Source organism: Citrus clementina, unplaced genomic scaffold (assembly GCF_000493195.1).
Source record: "Citrus clementina cultivar Clemenules unplaced genomic scaffold, Citrus_clementina_v1.0 scaffold_9, whole genome shotgun sequence".
NCBI classification, from domain to species: domain Eukaryota; kingdom Viridiplantae; phylum Streptophyta; class Magnoliopsida; order Sapindales; family Rutaceae; genus Citrus; species Citrus x clementina.
Window position 1 is genome coordinate 17,772,859 of NW_006261964.1, and position 13,433 is coordinate 17,786,291.

At 31.9% G+C, this 13,433-nt stretch overlaps 1 protein-coding gene across 1 annotated transcript in view; it reads left to right on the forward strand.

The window, feature by feature from the left end:
• The first annotated feature begins 5,423 nt into the window (after positions 1-5,423).
• LOC18031616 (phytoene dehydrogenase, chloroplastic/chromoplastic) overlaps positions 5,424-13,433 on the forward strand; it is a 14,977-nt gene continuing 6,967 nt past the window's right edge. Inside the window, exons 1-7 of the mRNA XM_006420997.2 lie at positions 5,424-5,844; positions 5,928-6,060; positions 6,910-6,998; positions 7,788-7,845; positions 8,391-8,546; positions 11,421-11,569; positions 12,505-12,624. Of these exons, the coding sequence (XP_006421060.2) occupies positions 5,713-5,844; positions 5,928-6,060; positions 6,910-6,998; positions 7,788-7,845; positions 8,391-8,546; positions 11,421-11,569; positions 12,505-12,624 (837 nt within the window). The 5' untranslated portion in view covers positions 5,424-5,712. The remainder of the gene's footprint in view (positions 5,845-5,927; positions 6,061-6,909; positions 6,999-7,787; positions 7,846-8,390; positions 8,547-11,420; positions 11,570-12,504; positions 12,625-13,433) is intronic.

The following is a 13,433-nucleotide window of genomic DNA, read 5'->3' on the forward strand; positions in this document are numbered from 1 at the left end:
GTTTGTATACTGATATAACTATAAAAAAAAACTAAAATTGTTGGCGCGAAAAGCACAAACCCTATTTTTTGACAATTTAATCCTTGTCAATTCCAAAGATTTACAATATCATAGGTAAAGATTATGACTATTTCATTTTCAAGTTTTTAATTTTATCTTTCTTGTAGGAACTTTAAGGAAATATCAATAATTTAAAGAGAATTTTTTAAGTTTTTAATTTTATCTTTTTTGTAGGAACTTTAAGAAAATATCAATAATTTAAAGAGGGTAAAATAGCCAATAATTTTGATTTTTTTTTTTAGTTATTTCCGTCTACAAACTATTGTTAGGGTAATATTGTCTTTGCACAGTCAACTAACGGTCAATGTTAAAATTAACTGACGGTAGGGGGTTTTTTACAAATAAACAAATTCTCGCCATCTACTTGCAACAAGCCTAAACCTCAGGGGAGGTTTTTAAAAATTACCCCAATTAAACCATAATAATCTGCTCATGGTGCATTTACTAATCAGTAATCGGAACAAGCTACAATCAAAATCAAGAATGTGAATAAGAATAAGTTATTTATTTGAGCTGTAGAAATTGAAGTCGGAATGAGATTCATTTTCATTGTTGGCCTTTAGTTCGTTCGAAGTAGTCAGATCTGACATTTGACCGCAAGGTTCATTATATCAGCTTTTTTAACTCATTTTATTTTATTTTATTCTTGTCTATTTGTTATAATTCAAATGTCTATTGGTTATAATACAGTGGTGGCTTGGAGGGTTACTGTAACAACCCAAATTTATCCGAAGTTGAATTTATCTATTTATTTTATAACTACATATGTTTATTTTATTATTGTTGTTATCAATGTTAATAGTTCAAATGATTTAACTGATGCTGTAAAATACTAACTGAAGTATACTACTGTTACCATGTAGGACGAACAAATTCCTTTTAATGCTTTCTTTTGGAATAACTTGAAATAGTCCAAGTTGCATCTCATGTTCAAAATGAATGAATTATTATTGTTTTAATATGTAAGAACCTTAAGCCTGATATTTACCTTTTGAGTTAAATAAATGCATCATTCCAATTCCATAGGTTTGGCCAATTGAGTCTGGTATGAATCGTAAATTCTGAAGCCATGTTTGGATTAGAGTATAATTATTTTTATACTATGGTTATTTCGTTGGTCGAAACCTGAAAGTAGAATGGTTCTCAGCTTAGATATGAACTGAAATGGTTGTATTTGTTTGGAGAAAAAGATGGGACTGTTCTACTTTGTGGTAATTTTTTTCCCCATATTTATAGTTGCCATGGGACATTACCTCTAAAGAAAAAAAAGGTTTTGTGACTGGTAAAATACAGTAGTTCTACATGTTTTATAATTAGTACATGATGTGTTGGTAGCCATTCAGAGTATTCTAGTAACAAATTCTATAAACTTTAAATATGGAATTATTGAATTTCTTGGTAGTTTTACTCTCATCATTGTTACTTTGGGCTTCTTGATAGCTGATGTTTATATCTTCAGGCCCTGCAATTGGAGAAAGAAGAGGATCTATTTTCATGACTTCATGTTGAATGTCCACAGCCGCTTGCAAGTAAGAGACTAGACGAGTTTTTATTTATCCAGATTGATATGAACTCCATGAAATTCTTATTATCAAGAAATAAATAATTTTAGGCTTGTGTTGCATTAGATTGTAGAACAGCACTTGGACAATTTTTGGCTTGTCAGTGATTTTTATTTTTCCTTATCTCAAAGTAGTTGTAATTTTCAACATTAATGGTCAAGAAAGTTTGTATAAGATAAATAAATAAACAAACAAACAAATAAATAAAGAATTAACTGGTGAAAGTACTATTTAACCCAATTGATCTAAAAACAGCAGAAAAATAAACTGAGAAACAGCAGCCAATTAACCCAAAAATAGCAGAAAATTTAACCTAAAAACAGCACCAAATGAAGCCCAAAACACCAAAAAAATTTAACCAAAAAGGGCAGCAAATCATCCCAAATACAGCAGAAACTTTATCCAAAACACAGCAAAAAATTTAACTGAAAAATAGTAGTATATTTACCCAAAAACAGCAAAATATTTAACCCAGAACCAGCAGCAAATGATGCCCAAAACACCAGAAAAATTTACCTGCAAATAGCAGAAAATATAACTAAAAAACAGCAGTAAATTTATCTAAAAACAACAGAAAAATAAACTGAGAAACAGTAGCCAATTAACCCAAAAACAGCAAAAAATTTAACCTAAAAACAACACCAAATGAAGCCCAAAACACCAGAAAAATTTAACCAAAAATAGCAGCAAATCATCCCAAATACAGCAGAAAATTTATCCAAAAACAGCAGAAAGTTTAACTAAACAACAGCAGTATATTTACCAAAAACAGCAAAATATTTAACTCACAACCAGCAGCAAATGAAGCCCAAAACACCAGAAAAATTTACCTGGAAATAACAGAAAATATAACCCAAAAACAGCATTAAATTTCTCTAAAAATAGCAAAAAAACAAACTGAAAAACAACAGTCAATTTACCCAGAAGCAGCATAAATTTTAACCTAAAAACAGTACAAAATGAAGCCCAAAACACCAAAAAAATTTAACTGAAAAACAGCAGTATATTTACCCAAAAACAGCAAAATATTTAACCCAGAACCAGCTGCAAATGAAGCCCAAAACACCAAAAAAATTTATCTGCAAATAGCAAAAAATATAACAAAAAAACAGCAGTAAATTTATCTAAAAATAGCAGAAAAATAAACTGAGAAACAGCAGCCAATTAACCCAAAAATAGCAGAAAATTTAACCTAAAAACAGCACCAAATGAAGCCCAAAACACCAAAAAATTTAACCAAAAACAGCAGCAAATCATCCAAAATACAGCAGAAAATTTGCCTAGAAACAAAAGCATTTCAAACCCAAAAATTTTCTGCAACTTCACATAATTCTCTATCACTTCAATTATATTTGAGACAAAAACCCACTTCCAGTTTCATAATTATGATCCATTACCTTTAATTTATCTGCTTGTGTCTGATGTATATTTCATTTATTTATTATCCTCATCCATACATCCATCCAGTTAGCATAACTCATATAGCACTCTATAGCGTTCACCCAAAAAAAAAATTGATGGCCAATCAAAATCGAAGAAAAAACAAAACAATAATAATAATAATAATTGTGAAGAGGAAAGTGGGTCACAAACACATGCTGTGTTCAGGCAATGCCATGTGCCCACATGCTTCAATAGAAAAGAAAAATAATAATAAAAAAAATGTTTGCATACTCTTCGCTTCCTTCCTATTGAGAAATTTTGACAAGCAAATTCTCGTAGAGAAATAATAACTCCAACAACAGCAACAAGTTATAACAACTGAATATCATCAACAGGAAGAAGAAGAAGAAAGAGGAGGAGGGAGTGATTTGAACAGAAGTACCCTTGAAAGAAAGAATGAAAGAAAGCAGTGATGGGTTCGTGAGAGCAGATCAGATTGATCTGAAAAGCTTAGATGAGCAACTGGAGAGGCATCTAAACAGAGCATTGAATATGGAAAGCTTCTGCTAATGCCACTGCTACTGCTATTGGCAAAGCTTCTAATTTTCTCAAGAGGCAAAGGCAGGAGTGCACTGGAACTTCTTAATTCCGTGAACAAATGCGGAAATTATGACTATGAAATAAAACTATGCAAACCCAAACACTTGCAGCGACTTCTTAATTCTTAGATTCAATGCCGTGAACAAATTATGACCATGAAAGAAAACTAAAATGCTTGGCAATTCGAACGAGACAGAGGATTAAATTTACCTTGCACAGGTGACGACGGCCAAACCAAGATAGAGGCAGCAACAGCAGAGACTCAGCAATTCGAACAAGATAGAAAATCAAGACAGAAAATCAACTCAAGAATGGCTGCAATCTGTAGACGTATGAGTAGGGATGGCAACGGGGAGGGGAGGGGAGGGGACCGATCTCCCCGTACCCATCCCCGATATTTTGCGTATGTCCCTGTCCCCTCCCCTCCCCGTCCCCCTCAGAATGACTTGAGAGAATCTCTATCCCTCCCCGAATAATAACAGAAGATCCCCGAGGGTCCCTGATCCCCGAATAACTAATACATTTTTTTTTTATTTTGAGTTAATCATATTAAAATAAAAAATTCAAATAAAAGTAAAGTTTGAAATATATCTTACATTAATATCTATTACAAAAGTCACATACATTAAATTAGTAAGTAACGCAACATGCAAGGGATACAAACTTCTTTTACAAACTATCATGAACAAATTAATAGTTTAATACAAAATTGTTACAAATAAAATCGAATTTAGATTCAAAATTAACTTTTTCAATGGTAGCGTGGACACTTTATAAATGTGGACTATTCCCTTTACAACACAATAGTTAAATCGGAGCAAATCAAAAGCAAATATTAGATTAGATTAGATTAGATATTAAAATTGTGATTCGTTGTGGGCAATTATAACATCTATAAATAAATAAAAAATAGATTTAAGTTTAAAATATTTAAAGAATATTAAAATTAAAAAAAAGTTTGGCTATTAGAATTTACTTGGTCTTTTTAATGTCCTAAATAAAAATTTAGGACTTTAATTAGTTAATTAGGCTTAAAAGTTTAATAATATAAATATTTTGATATTTTTTATTTTTACCAATATTTATAATTTTATAATTTAAATTTTATTATTTATTTACTAGTAATTTTAAAAAATTAAAATGGGGAAATGGGTAGGGGATGGGGATTCCACCTCATCCATGTCCCCTCCCCGAATAAGAAATTGGGTAAAAAAATTTTCCCGTCCCCTCCTCAAATAAGAAATTGGGTATGAAATTATTCTTATACCCTCCCCGAATGGGAAAAATCCCCGAGAATACCCGTTTCCGTGGGGACTTTTGCCATCCCTACATATGAGAGGTTTCTTTAGGAATTCGTTAATTAGGGTTTAATGAAAAATATGAACAGAAGTTTCCCTTTCTAATTTTTTATTTCTTTAAAAGGTAAATCCTCTTTTTTTTTTCCTTTAAACTTACGCCGGTCAAATTTTATCTTTAAAAAATACTTAACCGGCTTATAACCGGTTAGATTTAATTTAATTAAAAATTTTATTATTTCATAATTATTGTGAATCGTTGATTTAATCAAACGGTTCGTAATATATGCCGTAATTTTAATTACGACATCATAGAATTTTCCTTATTTATAACAAGAAAAGAAAATTTTTGATTATTTGTTTATTTATAACAAAAAGAAAACAGTATAGTGATGAATATTCGCAAATCTCAAACTACCAGCTAACGATGCCGTAATTTTAATTACGGCATCATAGAATTTTCCTTATTTATAACAAGAAAAGAAAATTTTCGGTTATTTGTTTATTTATAACAAAAAGAAAACAGTGAAGTGATGAATATTCGCAAATCTCAAACTACCAGCTAACTGCCAAAACGATGAGAGTCCTATTTCCCAGCCATACAAATACTACGAAAATAAAAGCTTAGCCAACTTCACTTCCATTTCTCAATTCCCAAGCCTGCTCTCTGCTGAGTTCAGATGACTAACTAGTAATCTAAAATCATTTTTATTGCTTTCAAACGCGAAATTAATTCAACTTAATTTTGTTGGTTTCACTGTTGTCATTGTTTGGTCTTCAGTTTGATAAATTAAAAAGGTTAAAAAAAAAAGATGAGCCTTTGCTTCAGCGTTTCTGAAAGTGCTTTCAACTTGCGATATGGTTTCCGAGATAGTGAACCGATGGGTCAGAGCCTGAAAATTCGAGTTAAAACGGGGACAAGGAAGGGTTTCTGTCCTTCGAAGGTTTGGTTGTTATTATTCTTTATTTAATTAATTTCAAAGCCTACTCAATTAATTAATTTGGATTGTTTAATTGATTGATACAGGTGGTTTGTGTGGACTACCCAAGACCAGATATTGATAATACATCTAATTTCTTGGAAGCTGCTTACTTGTCTTCGTCATTTCGTACTTCTCCTCGTCCTTCTAAGCCGTTGAAAGTTGTAATTGCTGGTGCAGGTGACTTCATTTTCTTCTCCTCTAATTGTTTTTAAGTTTTGCATATGTGCTCTGAAGCTTAAGGGCCCGTTTGATGAAATAAAACTTGATAATTATTTGGTAAATATGAATTTTAAATAATAATTTTGATAAAATTTATAATATGGGTTTTTGGTTAAATACCTATGTGATAAAATCACCTTAACTTTCAAATTTTACTTGCAATTATTTACTAAACACCATAAAACTTTAAGCTACAGCTACTAGATAGCGATATGAAATGGAGCCTATGGGTGTGTATGGCATTGTGGATGGACAGTTATAGCTTTTTGAGCTACAGCTCTAAGCTATTTGATAAACACTTGTTGCTAATCTCTGACTCAAAAGAAAGAAGCAGCAGCTTTCGCTGGTTTGAAAGCTAAGTTAATTTATTCCTGTACTTTTATGAAGAAAACATGTATTATCTTTGTTATTTTTATCAAAATTATTATTTAAAAGTCATACACTATTAACTTTATATCACAGCTATTACATTTTGTTCTTAACAGCCACAATATCCAATATCAAACACCTTAAGTATATCAAATGGATAAAGGGAGGAAAAATTTGGAAAAATGAAAAGAAAAAGGAAATAGATTCATGAAGTGTCTTGAAAAAAATTGTTCTAAGCAACGCAATAGAATGAATCCTAGCATTCTTTCACTTCTAGCATTGTTGCTTGTCTCCGACAAATGCAATTTGATGTTTTTAGGTGTCTTGTTGCAGGTTTGGCTGGTTTATCTACCATCTGGTGTTATATCCCTTAATCATGCTGCTAAATATTTATACCCTTCTTATGTAATATTGAGGTTTTTAGGTGTCTTGTTGCAGGTTTGGCTGGTTTATCAACTGCAAAATATTTGGCAGATGCAGGCCACAAGCCTTTGTTACTGGAAGCAAGAGATGTTCTAGGTGGAAAGGTTTTTGTGCTGATCTATATAACTCTCTAATTAGTTGACATCAGAGTAGAGCTCTTTTTTTATTATTTATTTATTTATTATGCTTTTTTCTTGCTAATTTTAGAAGGTTCATTTTAGTAATAAGAGATTTGAAGAGAGATGTCATGTTCGCCCTCAATAACCTGTGCTCAATTCTCAAGTGGTATATTATTAACTTGAGGGATTTCTTTTTTCTGGCTGAAATAATGCAGGCATAACAATAAACTGTAATTTTTTAAAAAGAAAAGAAAAAAGTTCATTATTTATGAGTAGGAGTTACAAAGTAAACACCGGGAAGATAGTGAACATATTGTTGATGTTTATTAATTAACTTATGATACTGGTTCTGAAGCGTGATTAGTATTCCTCAGGTCTCAAACTTAAGGTCATGTAAGTATCCTGTTTATTGTTATTGAACAAACAATAAGACGTCTGGAATACTTCCACTTCGAATGTCCAGAAATACTAAAATTATGAGTTCACCAATTTGCTTTTTCAGGGTAACAATTAGACTCCCCTCCCAAGGTTTAAATTTTGAAAATTTCAAGTTTTGAACTGGCTTTTTCCTGAGCTTTTGCGGTATGCGACTTAAAGATATAGTTTTGAAGTAGATTGTTGGCATTTGTAGTCAAGTGTCAACAATCATCGAAGAATAGTTGGAAGGGAGATTGTAGAATAACTTTAGCTTCTACCTAGAGCACATCTATAATTTAGTGTCTCTTATTCTCTTATTTTTCTCGGCCCGTCAAAGTTAGAGCATTTCCCCTGTAGGTAGCTGCCTGGAAAGATGGGGACGGGAACTGGTATGAGACAGGCCTTCATATTTTCTGTAAGTTCAGAAACATTTTTCTCCTGTTATTTGTACTATCATCAAAGGTTATGTATACAATATTTTATTTTTTCTTCTGTAACTGTTGATTTATTTGGTTCCATTACCTTGATAAGTTCTAATGCTTTTTCACTTTGCCTGGATATTTTAGGTAGGTTCAGAAACATTGTTTTCTTTTTTGTCCTTTTATGTACTGAGCTAATTTATTTAAGTTATGACTCTATACTTTTTTTTCTTTTTTTTTTCCCTCTTTTTGGCGTCTCTTAAACCATTGGTTTGAATGGCTTTATAAGTTCTGCTGCATTTTCACTTCATAGTTCGCTGTGCAATGGTCACCATTTACCTTCTATGTTTTCCTTAATTTTGCAAAGGTAATATTTGTGGAAACTTGTGGGAGTGTAATCTTTTCTTTGTGTTCTTTACCTATCTTATCAACTATACATCTGATGCTTAACAAAATTCTTTTCTCTCTGTGCTTTAAGTAGGGCCTTAATCATATGTGTTTTCTTTATTCTTTTTAAATCCATTCTTTTTTTGCTGTCAAGTCGGGGCTTACCCAAATATACAGAACCTGTTTGGAGAACTTGGTATTAATGATCGGTTGCAGTGGAAGGAGCACTCTATGATTTTTGCAATGCCAAACAAGCCCGGAGAATTCAGCCGATTTGATTTTCCTGAAGTTCTTCCGGCTCCGCTAAATGGTGAGATAATCACTTTTTAATTAAAGTCCTTACGCCCACTGTTTACAATCCTTAAGCTATATGTATCTTCATACATATAAATCTATCAAAATGTGATGTTAGTCATATAGGCCATGCTGAGAAACTAGAGTTGGAAACAAATTATAGATTCTTCTCTCTTTTTAAGTGGTTACAAGATAAAAGTAGAACATTTGGGGTAAGTTTTTGTTAGGGCTTACTAGTTTCGATTGAAACAGTAATTCCAACTTTATTTAAGTTGGAGAAAGTTTTAGTAAAAGTTAGAATTGGCCCTATCGCTTTATATCTTTCAATAATTTTAATAAATCCATTTGAGAAAATATTTGAGAAAGACTATTGGAAAAGCATTGTTCTAGTTTGATGGGCATAAGCCACAAATGAAGACTCCACAAGCAACTAGCCCAATTATATACAGAGAATTGTGGCATTGTAGTCTTTGTTTAATTGAACTTAACAGCACTGTTGTGCAAGTTTTAATGTACTCGCAAGTGCATGAGTCTATTGAAGTATGGACTAGAAATAACGAGGTTGAACCCATAGGAATTGCTGATTTTAGAGAAGTCAAATCTAATCTTAAGCTAATTATAATTCTACCCTAGTTAGAAGAGAAAATATTTTGTTTGAAGAGATTAAAACTAAAGGTGCAAATAAAATTAAAACGAGTAAATTAACACGAGAACTCAAGAGATTAAAGTTAACGGGGGTTTTAGAATCCACTACTATTCTTAAATTACCAATTAATTCCAAATTTTAGAGAGACAACTCGAAATCAATCTATGTCTACTCATAGATAAAACAATTAAGCTCAGTTAAAATTAATCTTGTTTAGGTTCTTTTCCTATTTAATAGTGTGATATCTAAGCATCCCATATAAACATATTGAATAACAAAGTGTCAAAGTCTTCCTAAGCATGTTGTGCAAACAATTTTATGAAAGACATGGAATCAAAGGTAATAACATATAAATTTTATAGACCCAAGCATAGATTTATAATATTAATTCTAACAATCAATATTGCATGTAAAATTGGTGAACAGATTTAATAATATCCAACTACCCATGTGAAACAGAACCATAAACATTAAAACACACATGGAGGGAATTAATTGAATAAAAAGAAATTTATTTCATTGAATAAGGTATCATCCTTAACCTTAGTATAGAAAATTAGAAAGATATAAAGAGATTGAGAACAATAAACCAATGAAATCATGTTCAAGCTGCGTCCTCCAAATCTTGCACCTCTTTGCCAGGCTTGTTGCTTGTGTGTGTCAAAACCCGGAAGCTTGCCTTTATATATATATATAGTGAAGAAGTTGGCCCCTGCCACATTACAATTTAAGGAAATTAAAAGGCCTTGCACGTGCTGTCCACTTTGATTCCAAATTAAATTATCTAAGTCCATTTATTTTGCTATTCCTTCTCATGGGCTTTCCTTAGAGGTTGGCAATAGATTTAATTCCAATTCAGACTTAATCCCAATAACAACAGAGTCAATAATCTTTAAAATTCTCTGCAATTTTGATTCCTTTAAGCATTTTTTCTTCCTAACCTTCAATTTATTACCCTTTTCAACAAAACAATTTAATTAACTAAAATAACAAATAAAAGAAACTAACAAATATAAGATTGAAAGGGAAATATATCAATAAGTTATGCCCATCAAGCACCCACTGAAATTGCTGAAACCCAAATTTAGCAAGTAAGAGAGTGATTAAGTTCCTTGAAGGTGTTCAAATCAAGGTCTTCCTTTATTCCTCACCTGCGCTTTATAACGGTCCTAGAAATATAGTTACACTATTTGGGACGTCCTTAACTCCAGAAAGTCTCAGAAAAAAGAAAAAAAAATTGGGAACTTATGTTAAATGAGAGCTAAAAAATTCTCCTAAAATCAGTTTTATTTTGCAACTTTTTTTGAAAATGGGGTAATATATTACGTTGCGTTTGGTTTGTACTTTTACATGCAGATGTTCTTGAAATTATCTAGTCCTTGCTTATAATGGTTAATTTCTGTTATGTCTCTGTTTTGCACAATATACACACACACACATATATATGTCTAACTCTTGTTAAGTAGGTCATTGAGGATCCAAGTAATCTGGATTGTGTTGTCCTTTTGGAAACGAGTCAAGCTATTCTAAGATGGTTATGGTTCATTGAAAGAAGTGGTACATATACAGCTTAGAATATTAGGAGAAAAGGGGGGCGAATATATGGGGTTTGTCTTATGCTTGTACGCACAAAATACACATTACAAAGAGTTCAGTGTTTAAAAGTGTCGAGAGGGGACAGTTATGATAGGTTTTGGGACAGAGTTCACCTTTTAGCTTTGCTTTGGGTGTCGGTAACTAAGGATTTCCAGGACACTTCATTTTTCTTCATTCATCTTAATTGGAGGAGAGTTTTAGGGATTTAGAGTGTATTCTGCTCATCTTTTATAGGGTTAAGCAGTCTATTTTGGGTTAAATCAAACTTTTAGTGATTGATACTGTTTTGTATAGCTTTGATTAATTTTAGGTGGAGACCTGGTCCACTACTAAAGCGTAATATGTCCATTATTTTTAAGAAGAAATGCTCGTAGTTTTCTTATTAAAAAAAAGACATTTAAAAGCACTAGAGGTAGATGAAGCTTGTAAAATAATGTATCTCATTCCTTTGCATGAGCTGTATGCTGTTACATAGCTGGTCTACCATTCTGAGAATCTAGGGATCACTTAGTTCCCTTTGTTGTTCGTAGTTATGTGGAATCGTAGTTTCCTTAGTTGTTCATACTTATGTGGAATTACCTTTACATTGGTTTATTTTATTGTTTAATCTCGATTGATTGTTCGTTGTGTTATGAACCTAATGTCCAGGGATATTGGCCATTTTAAGGAATAATGAAATGCTGACTTGGCCGGAGAAAGTGAAGTTTGCAATTGGACTGCTTCCAGCAATAATTGGCGGACAGGCATATGTTGAAGCTCAAGATGGTTTAACTGTTCAGGAGTGGATGAGAAAGCAGGTATACTGGTTATTTTGATTATACAATTTGCTGGCCAGATGAATTGTCTGGCAATTATTGCAGTAGCTTGATTAGTGATTATGAGTTTGCCTCATCGTGATTGGGAATATATTTAAGAGAAATGACTAGTATGGTAGACCTTACGTGAATTTTGATCATAAAAGCTGCACAAACTTGGCACTTCTGCCTGCCAATGATTCGTCTTTCCAGATATTTTCATTGCAACATATGATGCTTTCTGACTTTTAGAATTATGTGCAATTTTTATTTTTTTCAAATGTGCAGATTGCTGCACATAAGGCCATAGCCCTGACCCTCCTACCTGACCTTTTTGAAGTTGCTGCATTTGATACTGTGTTCAAATGCACAGCATGTGTCTCTGACTGTATATGCATATTTTAGCTACTTAAATATATGAATTTTTCTGTAAAGAAGGTTGCAACATGTTTCTTTGCTGAGTTTTGTGTTGAAGTTGTCGTAAAGTCACTCTTGACTGCAGGTGCAACCTTCAGATTTGGTGAGAGAAAATGAAGTTTCTCTTTAAAGGCATGGGTAACCATCAATTTGGAGTCTCCACCATGCTTATCGGAGTCTTGTAACAAAAAGAATAAATAAAAGAAAGAAAAGAAAGAGCCCAAAAGGTTTATATATAAATTAGTTTTTCAATATTCTTTAGGGGAGAAACATTTTGCTTTGTAATCTTGTTTCTCTTTTCAGTTCGAAAAAGGGTCTTATGCCCTCTTTGTTTTTCTTTTGCTTTATTTATTTTTTCTTTCTAAAGTTCTCCCTTGCTTAGTTGAGGTTCATCTAAAACCTAGCTTTTGACTTGAGTTGGATCTTCTCCATCTTCAAAAGTTCAATTTATTGAATGCTATAAACATTGTAGATATTTTAAAAATAAGAATAAACTAAGGATTTTGTCTTTTAAATTTTAGGGTGTACCTGATCGAGTGACGACAGAGGTGTTTATTGCCATGTCAAAGGCACTAAACTTCATAAACCCTGATGAACTGTCAATGCAATGTATATTGATTGCCTTAAACCGATTTCTTCAGGTACAAAGATCTTTTTTCTCTCCTTTTTTTCTCTGCCTTGTGAAACCTGTATAATCAACATCATTGCAAAAATAATTTGAATGATATTTGGTCAAATTCTTCTTGATGTCTAATTACTTCTAGATCTAAAATTTGAATGCCTAAAGTTGTATGTAATCTTCATTTCTTGTTGACCACGACCAAATTTGCTTTGAAGTATTTGAAAAAATTTATCTTGCTTCCTTTTCGTGTTTGAAAAGCTAGCCATGAAGCAGGAATTTTGATGAATGTTATCTTATTGTGAATTTGTGGAATTATGTGCTCTTTGTGATTAATAATTACTTTTAGCTTGACAAGATCCACTTACGCAGTATTTATTTATTTTGGTAAAAAATCTGAATGGACCTGAACTTATTTGAAATCTAAATAGATTAGTATGCCTGAATCTAAACAACATGTTTGTTTTCTATTTGTTTGTTTTCAATTACAAAAGTTGAAAACCAATATATTTATGTTGTACCCCTAAAAATTTCAAATGTTAAATAAGTAATAAAACATCCTTAAATAACTCAAATCAAATAGTATCTGAGAAGTGCTTGTATATATGTATTTCTATATATATAACACAACCATTGATAGAGAATTTAGTGGACCTATTCAAACATTTTATGTTGAGCCAAAGGCCAAAAAAATTAGCCTTTTGTGTTAAGCTGAAAATATCTATAATTCTACATTAAGGTAGCTTTTTTTTCAATAATATTTGAAATCTAAATGGGTCTAAATTTTGACTAAAGTCTGAATGAGTTTAAATACAATTTCTAAATGATATA